At 39.1% G+C, this 19,702-nt stretch overlaps 2 protein-coding genes across 2 annotated transcripts; both read left to right on the top strand.

Moving 5' to 3' along the window:
* Positions 1 to 1,965: 1,965 nt before the first annotated feature.
* Positions 1,966 to 11,389, top strand: snrpa1 (small nuclear ribonucleoprotein polypeptide A'). Its single transcript, XM_054618248.1, has 9 exons — positions 1,966 to 2,150; positions 3,892 to 4,066; positions 5,390 to 5,468; positions 5,907 to 5,953; positions 6,749 to 6,851; positions 7,152 to 7,231; positions 7,783 to 7,858; positions 9,220 to 9,313; positions 10,650 to 11,389. Exons 1-9 carry the CDS (start codon positions 2,069 to 2,071, stop codon positions 10,814 to 10,816), a joined length of 903 nt encoding a protein of 300 aa, XP_054474223.1. The 5' UTR covers positions 1,966 to 2,068; the 3' UTR covers positions 10,817 to 11,389.
* A 977-nt stretch (positions 11,390 to 12,366) lies between these two features.
* Positions 12,367 to 17,925, top strand: selenos (selenoprotein S). Its single transcript, XM_054618299.1, has 6 exons — positions 12,367 to 12,619; positions 12,954 to 13,085; positions 14,520 to 14,626; positions 14,708 to 14,797; positions 16,236 to 16,308; positions 17,260 to 17,925. Exons 1-6 carry the CDS (start codon positions 12,517 to 12,519, stop codon positions 17,337 to 17,339), a joined length of 585 nt encoding a protein of 194 aa, XP_054474274.1. The 5' UTR covers positions 12,367 to 12,516; the 3' UTR covers positions 17,340 to 17,925.
* Positions 17,926 to 19,702: the final 1,777 nt, after the last annotated feature.

The following is a 19,702-nucleotide window of genomic DNA, read 5'->3' as shown; positions in this document are numbered from 1 at the left end:
CTGAATTCAGTGTTAATACCCACAGGAGTAATGACTCAACTCTGCCACCCTGTGTGGGTGAAGCAGTGGTTCCTTTTTTGGTTCACACACACACACACACACACACACACACACACACACACACACACACACACACACACACACACACACACACACACACACACACACACACACAAACACACATCCTGGATTTATAGTTTCCCACATTTCAGCTCATAGTTCATAGTTCAACTGTGACAGCACAAGCTGGATAGACATATGGATGGACCTATACCACATGGATGATTGGATATGGCTGCAAAGACGTTAATCTCAGATCTAAATGTGTTTTAACAGGCCTATGTTAGGTAAACTAATCTTTTTTATTATCAGCAATCAGTTATTATTAGTGTCAATGTTATATGATTTACACATAATCATGTATATGTATACATGTATGTATGTATGTATGTATGTATGTATGTATGTATGTATGTATGTATGTATGTATGTATGTATGTATGTATGTATGTATGTATGTATGTATGTATGTATGTATGTATGTATGTATAACATATAATACATTTTACCCAACTAATATATTCCTTATTATGATCAAAATACAGTACCAGTCAAAAGTTTGGACACACCTTCTCATTCAATGTTTTTTCTTTATTTTTATTTTTATTTTTTTCTACATTGTACATTAATATTGAAGACATCCAAACTATGAAGGAACACATATGGAATTATGTGGTAAACAAACAAATGCTCAACAAACCAGAATATGTTTTATATTTTAGATTCTTCAAAATATTTGAATGAGAAGGTGTGTCCAAACTTTTGACTGGTACTGTATGTATGTATGTATGTATGTATGTATGTATGTATGTATGTATGTATGTATGTGTATGTATGTATGTATGTATGTGTGTGTGTATGTATGTATGTATGTATGTATGTATGTATGTATGTATGTATGTATGTATGTATGTATGTATGTATGCATGAACATATAATATGTATGTATGTATGTATGTAATGTATGTCATGTATTCAATGTTTTTTCTTTATTTTTATTTTATGTTGTAGATGTATGTATGTATGTATGTATGTATGTATGTATGTTTTATATTTTAGATTCTTCAAAGTATTTCATGTATGTATGTATGTATGTATGTATGTATGTATGTGTGTATGTATGTATGTATGTATGTATGTATGTATGTATGTATGTATGTGTGTATGTATGTATGTATGTATGTATGTATGTATGTATGTATGTATGTATGTATGTATGTATGTATGTATGTATGTATGTATGTATGTATGTATGTATGTATGTATGTATGTATGTATGTATGTATGTATGTATGTATGTATGTATGTATGTATGTATGTGTATGTATGTATGTATGTATGTATGTATGTATGTATGTATGTATGTATGTATGTATGTATGTATGTATGTATGTATGTATGTATGTATGTATGTGTATGTATGTATGTATGTATGTATGTGTGTATGTATGTATGTGTGTATGTATGTGTATGTATGTATGTATGTATGCATGTGTATGTATGTATGCATGTGTATGTATGTATGTGTATGTATATGTATGTATGTGTGTATGTATGTATGTATGTATGTATGTGTATGTATGTATGTATGTATGTATGTATGTATGTATGTATGTATGTATGTATGTATGTATGTATGTATGTATGTATGTATGTATGTATGTATGTGTGCATGTATGTATGTATGTATGTATGTATGTATGTATGTATGTATGTATGTATGTATGTATGTATGACATATAATACATCTTACCCAACTAAAATATTCCTTATTATGATCAAAAAATATGAACACATTGTGTATTTGTCAGGTGACTGTATTGGAGTGTGACGTTATCATGCAGCAGGAGTGTCCTCCGGCCGCTGGGGGCGCTGTGACCACATACATGTACATATATACATATATCTCTCTCCTTTGTTCCGGGAGGCAGCGTGTTTACAGCGTCGCACGCCTTAAAGAGGACGTCCTGCAGCGGACCTGGTTGGTTTTGTATCGTCTGTATTCAACATGGTGAAGTTATCCGCGGAGCTGATAGAGCAAGCTGCTCAGTACACCAACCCGGTGAGAGACAGAGAGCTGGACCTGCGAGGTGAGTCCACTGAGTACGTGAAGGAGAAGAACGAGAGCGGATGGTGTTCCCTCCGACACGTGTAGGCCAGCACAGGTTACCTCTGGAGTCAATGGACACAAGGGAACCACCACGTGTTTTGTGTTTTGTGGGTTTTTTTTAATCAACGTTGTCCGTGTCGCAGAACTGGCGGGCTGAAGGTAGCGTAGTTTGTTAGCGGAGATCTCGCGAGTTCTATTCAGCCCGCCGAGATCTGCGGAGATCTCGTGGGAGCGAGAGCGTCAACTACCACGACATGTATTACTTTAAAAACTATATATATATATATATAGTTATAGTTATATATATATATATTATATATATATATATATTTATATATATATATTTATAGTTATATATATATATATATAGTTATAGTTATATATATATATATATATATTATATATATATATATATATTATATTATATATATATATTTATATATATATATATATATATATATATATATATAGTATATATATATATTTATAGTTATATATAGTTATATATATATATTTATAGTTATATATATATAGTTATAGTTTTATATATAGTTATATTTATAGTTATATATATATTATATAGTTATATATATATTTATATTTATAGTTATATATATATATATTTATAGTTTTAAAAAGTAATATATGTCATATATATATATATATATATATACGCTATTTGTTTGGTTTATCAGTGATGACTTATCTGAAGCTTATAGTTTATTAAAGTTTTAGAGTCATGAGGGTTTTATAATACTAATAAGTAGCATTTAAGCCATACATTAGGGTAACATTTGCCAGGTTTTTTTTTATTCATTTAGCAATATGTTTTCTCTATCAATGTGTTTAGAAAAAGATTTTTGTGCTCAGATGCACCCAATAGAGTTTGTGCCTATCTAATTTTGATTTGAAGTTTTCTTTCTTCTTCACACTATAGACCAAAAATATAATGCAGAATATAATGCACAAATACATTGTTTGATCCAAAGACAAAAGCTTTTATTATATTGGCAGTTTAAAAAAAAAATCAGTTTGGTTATAGTCCTTACAGAAAACACATGCAGTAACAATAGTCTCGTGGAGCATAGAATGCACACATTTTTCTTATTGGTGTGTCAGCTGTTTGGCTCCAGCATGGAAGAATCTATTGACATCAATGACATTTTTGAAAAGCTTTTGTAAATCTAGTTCCCAGGCGAGACGTCATTATGGCTCCTCGCATCACGCACATTCACTTCATGGACGTCCCGCTTCCATACTGTACATTCCATACTATCATTCTAACCTGTTACATACAAAGCATCCCCATTTGGGGGGGAAAAAGAAACTTGCAGTACCACTATCCATAGTAGTTGACAACGCAAAGCAGTACTGTAGCTGTAACCTTCACTTTGCAAAAAAAAAAGAAAAAGGAAGTGACTGTTAGAAATGTTTTATTCATGACAAAATATATTTATATTCTCTACCTTTTTTTTTTTTTAATAGAAGAAAGAACCATAGTGTCTTGTGTCACGTTTGTATAGTTATTGAGCATAAACTGTTGTACTATTTTTATATAATTTTTATTAAAAACTCAAACAGACGGCTCATAGTGTTCACGCTGTCGTTGCCATGCTCATCACACTGATCTTTGGAGACAAAAAGGTATGATTTCTCAAGCAGTGCGAACGAGTTCCTCCTCAACTTTAATGTTCTCTGTTTTTTTTCCCCTAACCTCACAGGTTATAAAATTCCAGTGCTTGAAAACCTAGGAGCTACTTTGGACCAGTTTGACACTATTGACTTCTCTGATAATGAGGTCCGAAAACTGGACACTATTGACTTCTCTGATAATGAGGTCTTTCCTTTTCTGCTCAAAAGGCTGAAAACATTGCTAATGAACAACAACAGGATTTGGTAAGTCAAAGATGAACACTATACATAAAAATCTGAAGATGTGTCCCAATTCCCCAAAAATATGTAATTGCAATTAATTATTACGCAGTGAGAGGGCACGTTTTTTTTTTATTATTATTATTATTTTTTAGCTGTTGCACTTCAAATCAAGGCATCAACCAATCAGGTCATATTTATAAAACGACACTGAGGCTCAGTAGTCCGCATATAGACAGCAAACTTTATTACTTCTTTTAACCTAGACAAAGGCAACGTGGACTAGATCCACTCCTTTTTTGTTTTTGACTTTCACATAAACAAACATTTTCCTGTTTATTCACAATTTCCTTTAATCCCAGCTCCCCAGACAGTACCAGTCAAAAGTTTGGACACCTTCTCATTCAACTACTTTGAAGAATCTAAAATATAAAACATTTTCTGGTTTGTTTGAGCATTTGTTTGTTTACCACATAATTCCATATGTGTTCCTTCATAGTTTGGATGTCTTCAATATTAATCGACAATGTAGAAAAGAAAAAAATAAAGAAAAACCATTGAATGAGAAGGTGTGTCCAAACTTTTAACTGGTACTTTACCTGTTTGATATTATCCTCCAATTTAAAGTCTCCTACGGACAATAAAAAACACTTTGCTGTAATTGAATTTAGTCAGCTCTGTGGTACTGTACAATGGTGAAAAACGGCCAACCTTGAGTCATACATCTTAGTTGGATGCCCGTTGTCTGTGTAAGTGGACCTTTACTAGCCAGGCTTTCTATCCTGACAATTGTCTGCCTTCATACATATGACGTGTAATAGACTTGTGTTGACTGTTTCAAACCTTCTGATGTGACTGGATGAAATAATGGGAGTATTGCTCACCTACCAGTACATCATGGTGCAAACTGCTGAAGTTGTCCGACTCCACAATTCTTTTGTGGTGAAGAAGGAGCCGAGCCGTGAGGCAAAGTTCTCGATTTACCAGTCCTGTGATGTGCTCTGGGTAGTGACCGAAAGAATGAAACCGCGGATACAAGCGGTCGAAATGAGCTTCCTTCGTAGGGTGGCTGGGCTCGGCCTTAGAGATGGGGCGAGGCGCTCGGAGTAGAGCCGCTGCTCCTTCGCGTCGAAAAGGGGCCAGCTGAGGTGGTTCGGGCATCTGATCAGGATGCCCCCTGGACGCCTCCCTTTAGAGGTTTTCTGGGTACATCCAACTGGTAAGAGGCCCCGGGGTAGACCCAGAACACGCTGGAGGGATTACATATCTCGTCTGGCCTGGGAACGCCTCGGGGGTTCCCCAGGAGGAGCTGGAACTTTCTTGTAACCGTCTTAAATGTTTCTCCAGTCGCATAGGTGAGAATCTGGAGCACTCCCTGCAGGGTCTGACGGAGCTGGTTCTCACAAACAACAACATTCAGGAGCTGGTGAGTACGTTAAAGCAGCAGGCGGTGCAACAGAACCATCTCAACCCGTTATACATTTTTCGACGATATGATCAAAATGGTTATTCACACTGAAATATCAGAGGAATAAATATTCTTCTACAGTTTGACGCAAAACTACAACAGCCCCTCTATAATTCTTACCTCTGTGAATATTACTGTCTTTTTATTGTCGATCACTATAAAAAGTTTATCACTTTTCTAGTTTTTTTTTTTCCCAACACTGGATTAAATTTCAGGAACTAGAGTACAATACACTGCAGCCTCCAAACAGACTAGAGTTGACTGTTCATCTCTCTCTGCCAGCACCAGCAAAAATTTAAAAAGATCTGCTGCAAAATTTTATAGTTTAATGTGACCTCATAAGTGGTAAAATACCATCAGTATGTTTTTCTGAATAATTCTTCTTTTCATGCGTAGGGTGACTTGGACCCGCTGGCCACAGTGAAGACATTGACCCTTCTCAGGTATGATCAATATATGAATCCGGGGAAGTCTTGAGCGAACTCTTAATACTGCAGTGGCGTATCCCTGGAATCACACGCCTTTTTTGAAAGCGAGCTGTGCTTAGAAGTGCACAATTTTCGACTTGTTTTTTATATATATATATATATATCTATATATATATATATATACTCGTATATTACTGTTTGCATACACCTTTTGTGAATTCATAATTGAAACATGAGGATCTGCCTCAAAATCTAGCCAGAAACTAAATTGTTCAAGATTAAGTTTGAACAAATCATCATCATTTTATTATTTACCCTCACCCGACACTCATTTTAACTGAATAGAGCTTGAACGCATTATAATGTAATGACTGCGACCTCCATACATTAACTGTTGGCTCCATTATTTAGAATAGCAGGACTTTGCTGCCCACCAACTGCTGACAGCTGACGTTAACCAGCTCATCTCCCGACACATTTCAACAGGGAATTGTTGTCCACAGTATAGCATTATCAGGGAAATTTACTATTGTCCCTGGGACGACGGGGCACCATTAGTCTCGACCGCTGATCCTGTACCCGTGGTACTGTATAATATAAAATAAAAACACCATTTAAGTATTGCGGCATTACTTGCCACAAAAGTATCAGTTCTCCCCAGTTACTTTTGACAACGATGTTCTGGAAAATCCTCTTATCTGTAGCATAACAAGTGGAGATTGATCAATCTTCAAAAATAATTTGGCTGTTGAACTGTCATGTGCACCGCTGAATTGTGATCATACGTGTTTGTAATCACTGAATTTCCAGCTTGTTAAGGAATCCAGTGACAAACAAGAAGCATTACCGGCTCTATGTCATCAGCAAAATCCCCCAGATCCGTGTGCTTGACTTCCAGAAGGTAAAGCTCAAGGTAAGAACATCGAGCAGGCATGCGAGATACGGGTCCGACAGTCTTCAGGGAACCTGTTGAGTATTTCAAGGCCTGGTGTGAGTCGTGGTTCTAATGTACTGATGATGGAAGCTAAAAGACTAGTAGTAACTTTACCCTTTTTAAGCATTCCAGTGATTATTAAAAATAAATAATGTGTTGAACTCTTCTAACCTGTTGAACATCTTTTTTAGAAGATCTGGTGAATTGTGCATTGCCGGGGATGAAGCTCAGTCTGTACTTCATGACGGTTTTCACTTTAACTGTGTGATATTGTCATAGGAACGGCAGGAGGCAGAGAAAATGTTCAAGGGCAAACGAGGTGCTCAACTTGCAAAGGATATTGCCAGGCGAACAAAAACGTAAGATGAAAGTCTATGTTAGACAGCAGCTCCTCAGAATCACTGGATCCTGGCTGATGGAACGGGTTGAATATAAACTAAAAAAAGAAACACTGCCAACACTAGTCGTGTACAAAATATCTGTGTACATCAAAATACACAGTGATAAACAAAAAGTACATTTTCTTCTTTTAACTAAATGCAGTAATTCATGACAAAATTCCCCAGATATTTAAACCCGTTTAAACGGATTTCAGAGTATTTCAAAATGCAAAAAAAAAAATAAAAAAATCCTCAAACACTCTGATCAAGACCAAAAGATTATCACCTACCGAGCAAATTCATATCTTCCATAGTGAAGAAGATGACCTATAAGTGGGCCTTAACTCTACCGTTAAACCTGAAGTCAGAAATGTTTCCCACAGTGTTGCTCAGGACTGCTGTCTGCGGACGATGTATCAGTTTATATGACCCAAGAAAAGATACTATACATGAGATCGCTACATTGGTTGAGAGGTCTGAGAAGCCTGTGCGTGTTCATGGTGTCTTAACGAGGTGTTTTCTTTTTTTAGATTCACTCCTGGAGTAGCAGCCCAGCTTGAGAAGAAGAGGACGGGCCCGTCTCAAGCAGATGTGGAAGCTATCAAGGTTGACTTTTTGACTTTCTATCATTCCGTCGTTGAAAAAAATGTGCAACGTGATGTTTGGCATTTAACATAAAAACAGACATGAAATGCTATTATTAACTTGGAAGTTCCTTCACAATAATTTTCCTGGAGTTTTCAATCCCGTTTGAGTCTTCCTCAGAGGGTGGAGTTAACTGAATGGAACCGGTAGCTGTATTTGACATGTTGCCTAACTAACTTTTACAGCGGCGCAATAGAAAGCATATGACTTGAAGCATTACCCACTGGCATGGTTTGTGCATGGCTCAGGACAGAACAGAACATTATTGTTACTCTTGCATGGGCGATGTTGACGTGCTCTTAAAGCCACGCCCACCGGAGGGGAAAACGATCCGCGACACAACACGCAAAGGCTGAGACACTAACAAAATGCTGTTGGCTGGCTTAAAAACGACAGATTTCAGCATTTGAAAGGATTATTTTAGCACCCTAAACTAAAATGATGGGAAGGGACGAGTCAGCTGTTAGCAAGCCAATGTTAGCCGTGTGTCGGCAAGGTACTGTAGTTGCTAAGGCACTTGCACGCATAATGCTGCATAGCTTTCTGATTTATCCTCTTTCCACCAACAGTGGTGTCAAACTGTCAAAATGCTTTAGCGCAACTTACAGAAATATATTTATCCTAAAACTTGATTGAAAGATTTGGACAAAAAGCTTGCGGCACACGTAGCTAGACACATTTCTCCCACTCTTCCTGATGATGTAGTTCTTGGCAGCTTTTTTTTTTGTTTGAAGTCAGTCCCTTATGCTCTTACCATGATTTGTGGTTACACGTACTGTTCACCCTTGCTGCCGCCTGTTCAAGGTACAGAAACGCCAGACTTCAGGCTGTTCGACTCCTTAATTCATCTTCCACCATATAAATCGGTTTTGTTCTGTTACTTATGTAGCATAAGGGATTACAGCTGCATTTCTTCATGCAGCCTGTTATTGTAGAATGACGATAAATGAACCTGATCGCCTGATGCCACCACCTTCTGATTTAAAAACAGTGAGATGAGGTTGAGAACTCCAGAAAAGCCAGTAAGGGAACCTTGAGAGATCAAACTGCTGTTTTTAAAGTTAAGATTGTATACTTTTCAACTTTTTGGTGGTCGTATGTACCTTGAAAGCAGGTTCCAATTGTCATACGATCAAATTGATGACGTAATGGTCACACAACAACCGTGGAGATAAAGCACCACTGATCTATGACCTTATAAAATAACCTAGAGGGAAAATTCTGATCTCTAGCTTGTTAAATGTAAAATGATCACTCGCATATTTATAATTCTTAGTCCGACCATATCAGCTGAGATTTACACGAGTCTGTTTGCGTTTCAGAACGCCATCGCTAACGCTTCATCGTTGGCAGAGGTGGAGAGGTTGAAAGGGATGCTGCAGGCTGGTCAGATCCCAGGACGAGATCTGAGACAAGGTCAGTGCTGATCAAACATTGTACCAGAACTCTGTTAATAATGTTCAAACTGGTAGACTTCTTACGCTGACATATGCCTTTTTGATTTGTATTAACACATTTGACCAGATTTCCTCACGTTGCGTTGTTTGGAGTTGTGACAAAAATGTGCACTAAGGCAGCAATATTACATAATATTATATTAATATGCAAGGCCTGATAAATCTTCTTCCTCTGTGCCATAACAGCATTGTTGTCCAAAAACTATTAACTATTAAAAAAACCTATTAAAAACCTGACACACAAATACTACTGGCAGAAATACTTACTTGAGCACCGACTGCTATTAATCCGCCACTGAAAACGGTTCCCAGCAGATGTTTGATTCATGTTTTCTGAAAGCTACAGTAATCAGCTGTTTCAGAAAAGTTCTTGGTCACCTTTTTAAAAATGCAAATTTTAATTGTTTCTAAATCTAACCTGCAGATTCTGAATTATACTATAATTAAGAACTATAATTTACAGCAAGGTTTCTTTTTTTTCTTTCACCACTGTCCCAGAAAATGATTCCTACCACCCCAAAGTCAGGGTAAACTATCATCAGATCTAAATGTTATCCTTTTAATTGGTTATTGTCATCTAGAGTGAAACACACAAACCTAATTTAAAATGAATAGGGAATTTATCATTGCATTTTTCTTAAAATATTTGCTTGATTTAAAGTAAAAGTAATTTTAATTATGTATTTTAATAATAATACATTTTATTTGGTTGCGCCTTTCATGGCACTCAAGGTCACCATACGTCGTATAAAACCAGTGGTAAAACACAATAAATAAATAAATTTAAAAAAAAAAAATATATATATATATATATATATATATATTATTTTGAGAGAGCTTCACGACTGAGAATGATTCATCGTTTATGTTGATTTTGGCTGTTACCCTGAGGTGTCTTCCAATGCTGTTGAACTTTGAAACCAGGGAATCGGGTTCATATTTTCTCCGTTGGTTTTTCTGACTGAGAGAACGAACATGGCGAGGAATTTGTCTAGGGGGGTATTTTCTGGCATCCTTTTCTCCTGCTTCACTTCAGTTAACCACTTTATGAGGAACTTTATATGTTCCTGGGTCTTCCTAACAGTGTTCTGATTGGCCTGCTGTTCAATGAAATTGGCTGTGTCTCATTCACCTCCACAAATGATGAAAATATACGTAACAACGCCAGCTTTACCCTCATATGAATTTCATTATTTTATTTTTTTTCCTCTGGTACCATTGTGTTTTTTTTTTTTTTTTTTTTTTTTTTTTTTTGAGACTAATGGATTGATGTATATGTTCATTTATTAAATCAGGTCCAGCTGGGATGGAAGAGGAGGAGGAGGAGGAGGAGGAGGAGGAGGAAGAAGGGGAGGAGGGTGACGCTGCGCATATGGAGGGAGGTTCTGGAGAGGAAATTAATGAGGGTGATCAAGAGGAGGATGAAGACATGGAACAGGAGCCACATGTTAATGGCTCCTGAATGTTTGGAAAAAAAATGTTTTTTTTATTCTGTTATTTTGAGTTGGACATAATTCTACCAGGGTTTTTGTTTTGTAAAACTTTGTACATTAAACTGATTTCTAATGTTCCTCTGCCCAGATTCTTATGAACAGTCAGCTGACATTGGTCATCTTTATGTATCTGATAATGTCCTATGTTTGTGGACGGCATTGCCCTTCCATACAGTTGTGCGCTCCAAAGAGATAAATAAGAAATGGTAGCACTCAAAATGCTTAAAGCTTAAAGCTTGGATATCCTGACTTGGTGACTAATGGGGGGGAATGCTCCATAGATCACTGGATCCTACATTTCCCAAAATGCAGCCAAATGGCATCATTCTGTTTTGTGTCCTTGCTGGTACAGAGCCTGTAAAATGTATTCACTCCCTTGGAAGTTGTCGTGCTTAATTGTCTTACAACATTAAATTACAGTCTTGTTTTTTTCTTTTTTTTAATTGTTTTATTGTCAGCAGATAAAGATCCTTTTACTGTCAAACTGAAAACACATTTGTAATCTATTGCTTTATTTTTTTTTTCTTCATTAAAAAAATTAAATCTGTTTCCACAGTTGTTTACTTTGTAGATGCATTTACAGTTTCCGTATGCCTAGATGGAGCTCCATCAGCTGGATGCGTTTGCACAGAGACAGACAGGCCCATGTAAACATGTATACTATTATTAATGGAAGAAATGTTGAATGCATAGTGTAATGGGGCGGCTGTGGCACATGAGGTAGAGCGCTTGTCCCGTAACCACAAGGTTGGTGGTTCAAACCCCTCTACCGGCAACATGCCGAGGTGTCCTTGAGCGAGACACCTAACCCCAAGTTGCTCCCCGGGTGCTTCATTGCAGCCCACTGCTCCTCCGGGATGGGTTAAATGCAGAGAAATAATTTCCCCATTGTGGGACTAATAAAGGCTTAATTATTATTATTATTATTAATAAGTCATTGGTAAGACTTTCTATGACACCCATATATATATTTTTTTTTATATATATATATATAAAATGTATATATATGTTATTTACATATATATATTTTTTATTTATATATTTTTTTATATATATATAAAAATATATATTTTATATATAATGTGTTATCTAACAGCACTATTAGTTATAAACATTCAGTCATAACACAAAGCATTTTATAAGGAGTTATAAGGTCCAGTATCATGATGCTTAACTGCTGGTCACTTGCTGACTTTTTATTTTTTTTTTAATTTTTTTTAAAGATAATGTATTATAATTTCCGATACAGTGTACTCTCAATGTAATAAATGATACTATACTTTATTTATAATGCATTATTATCACTGTTATGATTCATTACAAGCTGGTTATAAGTCACTATAAGTGGCCATTGTTTTCTCTCCTTTTTAAAGTTAAGTGAAGCCCAATATTACATCTATGCACGTTGTGAAATAACACACTATACCGTCATAGTGTGTGTGTGTGTGTGTGTGTGGTCTGAACAGTCGTGTGGTTTCCCGCGGTCCTGGAACGCATCACGACGCCGCCACGTCACCCTGACTGCTCTACGTGCGCAGCTAGCGTTAGCCAGCGTTAGCAAACATGGCCGCCGTGGGGAAGAGTTCCCAGCGCGACGTGTAAACTCAGTACCGGTCACTGGGACATCGCTTCACGTCCCCTCTTCACACAGCGCTACTGGTCGCCTCTGATGGACGACGTGGAGATCACTGACGTCGATGACGACGACAACCCTTACCGGGTGGAGAAGACGCGCCTCAGGAACCAGGACCTGGGTTCCCTGAGCCTGACGGGTAACGCGACGGGAGAACCCACTGCTGCTCACTGCAGTCTCCACACATCCAGTGATACTCACCCACACTGCTGGTTTGAATGCCAAGTCTCTTAGACGATACGTGTGGCATGATAAACATGATCATCCTCATGGCTGAATATCCTACAAGGACCCGGAAGTCCTCCTCCTTTTATTTACACAACAACTGTCATTACCTAGCTTTCTCGTTACTTAACAAATCTTCCCTCTTGTCACCATCTTTTATTGACACAATCTGGGTTATTAATCTCTAATTTTAAGTTCTATTCATGCCTCCCGATATTGCAAATAAAGCTGTTTCCTGCCTCCAACAGTGGGAGAGCTCCTGTCCCAGTATGGATGGTACCTCCTGGTGGTGACTGTTCTGGTCTACCTGCTCATCCAGTACCTGAGCAGGAGGAGATCCAGCCAGAGCTCCAGCAGCTCAGCCCAACAAACACCGCAAGGTCAGCACCAGCACCTCCAAAACACCCAGGACCAGGCCCAGTCCGTAAGGCCCAGAGTATGAGTCAATGGCAGCACACACGATCACATATCGTCAAGTCTATTGTGTCACACTTTCGTATAATAGTTCAGTAAAAAGCTCAGTGATTTCATCTGATGAGTGCATCTGTTAACTGTCGGGGTTCCAGTCTAGGGCCGGAACAACGAATCAATTAAATCAATTAAATCAATCATAAGAATAGTAAGCAACCACTTTGTTCAACGATTAGTTGGGTCTATGTTTTGATGCAACGTCTCCATGGAGGCAGTGAGCTAGCCAGTGCCTCTTTAAAATGTAAAAGCAATCGCCACATACGTTGTTACTGAACGTCTCAACACTCCATTTGTCCTGCAAAAGGCCCGCACTAACTCCAAACATTTAACTTTTGTTGTTAAATGTAAATCAATCCATCAACAAGTTCTTTGCTGCCACCAAAATGAAAAAAGGCAATGCTTTGGTAAAGACTGTCAAATGTCTGACTTACACTCAACAGAAAAGTCTGTTCTACTTTACAGCCAACTAAATGAACTCATTTATCAAAACATCCGTTTCCCACTGTTTAAGTTCACCTTCTGCCTCTTTTATTATTTATTGTTCTCTTTTTTTTTTTTTTGTCTCGATCATTTTAAAATATATGTGGTGATATATTTGACATTTAAGTAAAAGCAAGAAAAAATGCAGGGGTCCAAACAGAACTCAACTCTTGATTGTGAATGTTTACAAAAGACTGCTTTTCAACAACATTTCATCAATGACTAGACTCAGATCACAGCTGTCTCCGTGGCTGTGGTTGCACTTGTCTTTTCAATGTAACTTGTATCATCCCGTCACACCAGGACACATTAACTGTCAGGTCTGTACGCTCTGAGAACCAGACTGGAGCCCAGCTGAGACCTGCTCTCTGAGTCCTGTTAACTTACTGCTGGTGAAAACACCACGTTTCCTGATTTTGCTGCTTTTAAATAACAAAATAATAAGGGAATTTTATTATGAAGAATTTATGAGAAATTAAATTGCCCTGGTCGCATTGAAGTGTCAAGGGTGGACACATTTGGACACAGCAGAGTTACAACCTGATGCATCTGATCATAAAAGTCACATTGAAAAGACAAATGTAAACACTGTATTAGTCACAAAACAGTGAGAAGTTTCCAAGAGTCTAAGGTGAATTTTGTCCAAGCAGCCCTTCAAAACCCAAAGCTATTCTATTTACCATGATGTAAAAACCCTCACACTGGAGAAGCTCAAACTGCATAGATAACTCTTGATGAATTATTATAAATTATCCCAAATGATGTTGATTCATTCTCTGTCTGTTAGCTGTTCTTTAAGATAATGGTCACACTACTTATTAGCGAAGGCTAAATGTCATGATTTCTACTGCTTTTTCAAAAAGATGTCGCGTTAGTGGCAAAAAGACAAGAAGCCATGGAAGCAGCTCGCATAAAGATGCAAGAGGAGCTCAATGCCAAAGCTGACATCTTCAGAGAGAAACAAAGACAGGTGCAGTAGCGAAATAAAAAATGAAGTGTTTGAGGGAGAGGTGATGTCAGACCAACTGAATGTGATGTTTTCTGTGAACAGCAAGAAGAAGAGAAGAGGAGGCAGAAAATAGAGATATGGGACAGTATGCAACAGGGAAGAAGTTACAAAGGAACCCCAAAACCTTCTCAGGTGAGTTTTTTCTTTTTTTTTTAGTACAGATCCTTTAATCTGAGGCCTTGCTCACTACTGTGGACACATTTTAATTGACTAACCCTTCTAACTGTATAGATTATTTTTATTATTATTACAAAGGGCCGAGGGAACATAGGGCCGAGGGAACAAAGGGCCGAGGGAACATAGGGCCTAGGGTACAAAGGGCCGAAGACAGAGGATGCACGCATGTGTACAGATTGTAAAGCCCTCTGATGCAAATTTGTGATTTTGGGCTATACTAAATAAACTGAATTGAATTGAATTGAACATAGGGTCGAGGGAACAAAGGGCCGAGGGAACATAGGGCCGAGGGAACAAAGGGCCGAGGGGCAACATAGGGCCAGAGGCCGAACATAGGGCAGAGGGAACATAGGGTCGGGGGAACAAAGGGCCGAGAGAACATAGGGCAGAGGGAACATAGGGTCGGGGGAACAAAGGGCAGAGGGAACATAGGGGAACATAGGGTCGGGGGAACAAAGGGCCGAGAGAACATAGGGCCGGGTCGGGGGAACAAAGGCCGAGGGAACATAGGGCCGCCGAGGGAACATAGGGCCGCCGAGGGAACATAGGGCCGCCGAGGAACATAGGGCCGCCGAGGAACATAGGGCCGCCGAGGGAACATAGGGCCGCCGAGGGAACATAGGGCCGCAGAGGGAACATAGGGCCGCCGAGGGAACATAGGGCCGAGGGAACATAGGGCCGAGAGAACATAGGGCCGCTGAGGGAACATAGGGCCGGGAACAGAGGGAACATAGGGCCGAGGGAACATAGGGCGAGGGAACATAGGGCCGCCGAGGGAACATAGGGCCGCAGAGGGAACATAGGGCCGCCGAGGAACATAGGGCCGAGAGGAACATAGGGCCGAGGGAACATAGGGCCGAGGGAACATAGGGCCGAGGGAACATTGGGCCGAGGGAACATAGAAACATAGGGCCGCCCGAGGGAACATAGGGCCGCCGAGGGAACATAGGGCCGCTGAGGGAACATAGGGCCGCTGAGGGAACATAGGGCCGCCGAGGGAACATAGGGCCGGAACATTGGGCCGAGGGAACATAGGGCCGCCGAGGGAACATTGGGCCGAGGGAACATAGGGCTGAGGGAACATTGGGCCGAGGGAACATAGGGCCGAGGGAACATAGGGCCGAGGGAACATAGGGCTGAGGGAACATAGGGTTGAGGAATCTATTAGGCCTCCTCTGATTCTCTGAGATCACTTGTGTGTATTTGTATAATTGATCACACAACTGTGTCACTGAGCTGCGTCTCTGCTTCAGATGACTACTTGGGTATAAGACAGTGATTTGATCAAAGGTTGTAAAGGCTGTTAACCACATGCTAACCACATTCACACTGATCAGTGTGGTCATGGTCTGAGTCCCTGACTGTAATGTCTGATGAATGCTTATCCCTGCAGACCACTGAAGAGGCCAGCTCATCAACAACAGTGTTGAAACCAAAGTCGGACAAGAAGCCACTTCGCAGTGCAGGTATGTACTTATGTATGCACAGATGACACCAAGTAATAATATCAATAAAACCCCAAATCATTTGTCCCGGTGTCATTTAAACCATCAACAATTCTAAATGATATCCCTTTACTTTGTTAAAGATATCTATTGTGTTCATTTGCATAAAAACACAAAATTCAAATGGTTAGGAAATAAAAGTATTGTATTTTCATTGATAGAAAACTTGGCATTAGTAGTTGGTAACTAATATGTTATAAGCTGCTTAGAGCTAGCTTTAGGAAGATAATCAGGTCATAATTCATCCCAAATATCAATATTAAATTGATGTGAAAACATCTCTCTTCAAACAACTGGATTTATTCAAGTTTCTCACCAAAGCTTCATTTTTCAAGATTACATTTTAACACATCACGATTCGATTAGAATTTAGCTTTGACCAATACTCATTTTTACTAAACATATCATGAATGCATCATAATGTAACTCAATGGAACCTCCATTAAAATCAGTTGTGTACAAGAAGTGGACATGGGTCACCCTGACGACACCCATAAGTTCTGCATTTTGTGACACGAGAGGGTGGAGCCAAGTACAACTGAACACGGAACAATACATTTTTAGGTGACCAAAATGTTACAATTAAAACATTTACATCGTGACAGAACAGCACTCCACTAGTGTGTGTGTCCTCTTGTAAAGGTTTACTAGTTTCCCCTTCACACATGTAGACACAACAGGAGGTTGTCTGTGTCGGATGTGTTCTTACTTACTGTAAATTGGTTTGGGCTCCCGGGCAGAGCATACAGGAGGCAGGACGTTACCCTGATCACATCCTGGTCACGTAGCAGGTTCATAATTCTGTCATAAACAACAGATTCTCTTGCTGTTCCTTGAATTTGTCCGAAGTTTTCAGCGTTGACCCTTGCCAACATATTTTCTGAACCTCGTTGTCTGCATTCTGTGTTTCAGACTACAACCCCCTGACTGGACAGGGAGGGAGCTCCTGCACCTGGAGACCTGGCAGGAGAGGGCCGTCATCTGGTGGATGAGGGTAAAGAAGGTCAGAGACTTGGGTCTGTTCGACCTTTGACCTCTGACATCCCTGATGCTCACACTGACCGACTGAACCAAGCTGACAATATCACTAACCCTCAATAAGATGTTTTTATTTTAAAAAATTTTAACCTGCTGCCATATTCTAGTAGGCGTTGATCAGTTAGCATTATTCATTTCACATATCCTGTTTGATTAGTTATTTATCTCAAATCCCTCTGCTTTGTAAACCATAAAATATACTGTGATCGTCATTAATCATAATTGTTAAGGGATTATTGCATTTTGGAATTGAAAGCTTGTAATGACGCCATCCCTGTAATCGGTATGTAACCAGCAGGTTTGGCTGATGAATTTCACAGTCAGTGTGGTTTTTTTTTTTTCTCATATATTTTTGAAGTGTGTACCAGCATAGCTATAGAGTTAATGTTACTACAGTAGCTGCTGGTGGACATTTGGTTAATAAAAAGACAATAGTGCATTCTGATGGTACATAGTTAACAGTTTGATCTATAAAATGTAAGAAGGGTGTGTCTATACTGTATACTCACATTTTTAGGCAATAAAGATATGGTCACCGGGTATTTGTATTTGTCCAGTTGGGAATCCACAAGCACCTAAAAGGTGCACCATGCAGGGTGTGTGTTCATGTGTCCAGGAGGTCTCACTGATATCAAGATCTGATTCTGACACATTACCTATTTACAACAAAAGAAGAAGAGTCGGTCACAAACACTCCAAGGCTATACGCCTACATATACTACGGGGCCTTAAAGGGTAACTTGGTTTTTCTAGAGCTGGACCCTATTTCCCCAAGTTTTTGTGTTAAGGGACTTGTGGTTCAGCAGTTTTTGATACTGGTCCAGTATTGAAGGAGAACGCTGCAGTTAACGAACGGGCTGTAATGTAATCGCTCGGGTCAACTCCTTCAATGTACGTCATCTTAAAGAGACACTGACAGGCTCAGAATGTTAGAAGTTTCTGATAACATTATGGGAATAACTCTCAACATCAGGCTGAAATTTAAAAAAAAGAATTACATTTCTAAACAATTGTTGAATTGAACACAAAGCTGGCCTGTATGTCAGGGAGGCAAGAAAGAATCCTCGTCTGGAAAAGTGCCACACAGACTCGTTTGAACTTTCGCAAGTTTCTGAATCCATGTGGTAAAAGCTCTCATGGTCAGATGAGACCAAAAGTGAACTTGTTGACTGAACTCCAAGTGCATTGTTAGGTGAGAACTAAACCCTGCACGCCACCCAAAACACAGCATTATGGTGTAGGGGTGTTCCTCTTCTACAGGGACGGGACATTTAGTCAGAATTGAAGGGAAAGTGGATGCAGCCAAGTACAACCAAATTCTTGATGATAAAAAAAAAAAAAAAGTGCAGCTCACTGTTAGACAGCTGAAGCTGGGCAGGCCGTTCACCTTCCAGCATGAAAACAACCCTCAACACACTGCAAAAAAAATAAAGTGTATATAAGTATGGAACACGTCACCATTTTTCTCAGTAAATATATTTCTAAAGGTGCTATTGAAATGAAATGTTCACCAGATGTCGGTAACAACCCAAGTAATCCATACATACAAAGAAAACCAAACAAATAAGTTCAAGAATTAAGTTAAGTGTAATAAAATGGAATGACAGGGAAGAAGTATTGAACACATGAAGAAAGGGAGGTGCAAAAAGGCATGGAAAGCCAAGACACCAGCTGAAATCTATCAGTAATTAGAAAGCAATCCTGCCCCTTGTCAGTGCAAATTAATATCAGCTGGTTCAATCCCAACTGATGGCCTATAAAAAGGTGTCTCATTACCAAGGTGTCACACAAGAAACATCTCATGATGGGTAAAAGCAGAGAGCTCTCTCAAGACCCTCGCAACCTTATTGTTGCAGAACATACTGATGGCATTGGTTACAGAAGGATTTCTAAACCTCTGAATGTTCCAGTGAGCACTGTTAGGGCCATAATCCAGAAGTGGAAAGAACATAATTTCACCATAAACCGGCCACGACCAGGTGCTCCTCGCGAGAGAGGACTGAAAATAATTATCAGAAGAGTTGTCCAAGAGCCAAGGATCACTTGTGGAGAGCTTCAGAAAGACCTGGAATTAGCAGGTACAATTGTTTCAAAGAAAACAATAAGTAATGCACTCAACCGCCGTGGCCTGTATGCACGCTCACCACGCAAGACTCCATTGCTGAAGAAAAAACATGTTGAAGCTCATTTAAAGTTTGCTGCACAACATTTAGCCAAGCCTGTAAAATACTGGGAGAATATAGTCTGGTCAGATGAGGCCAAAATTGAACTCTTTGGATGCCATAATACACACCATGTTTGGAGGTCAAATGGCACT

Source organism: Anoplopoma fimbria, chromosome 2 (genome assembly GCF_027596085.1).
Source record: "Anoplopoma fimbria isolate UVic2021 breed Golden Eagle Sablefish chromosome 2, Afim_UVic_2022, whole genome shotgun sequence".
In the NCBI taxonomy this organism is placed as follows: Eukaryota; Metazoa; Chordata; class Actinopteri; order Perciformes; family Anoplopomatidae; genus Anoplopoma; species Anoplopoma fimbria.
The sequence above is the reverse complement of the archived record's forward strand: the minus strand, read 5'-3'. Positions and strand labels throughout refer to the sequence as shown.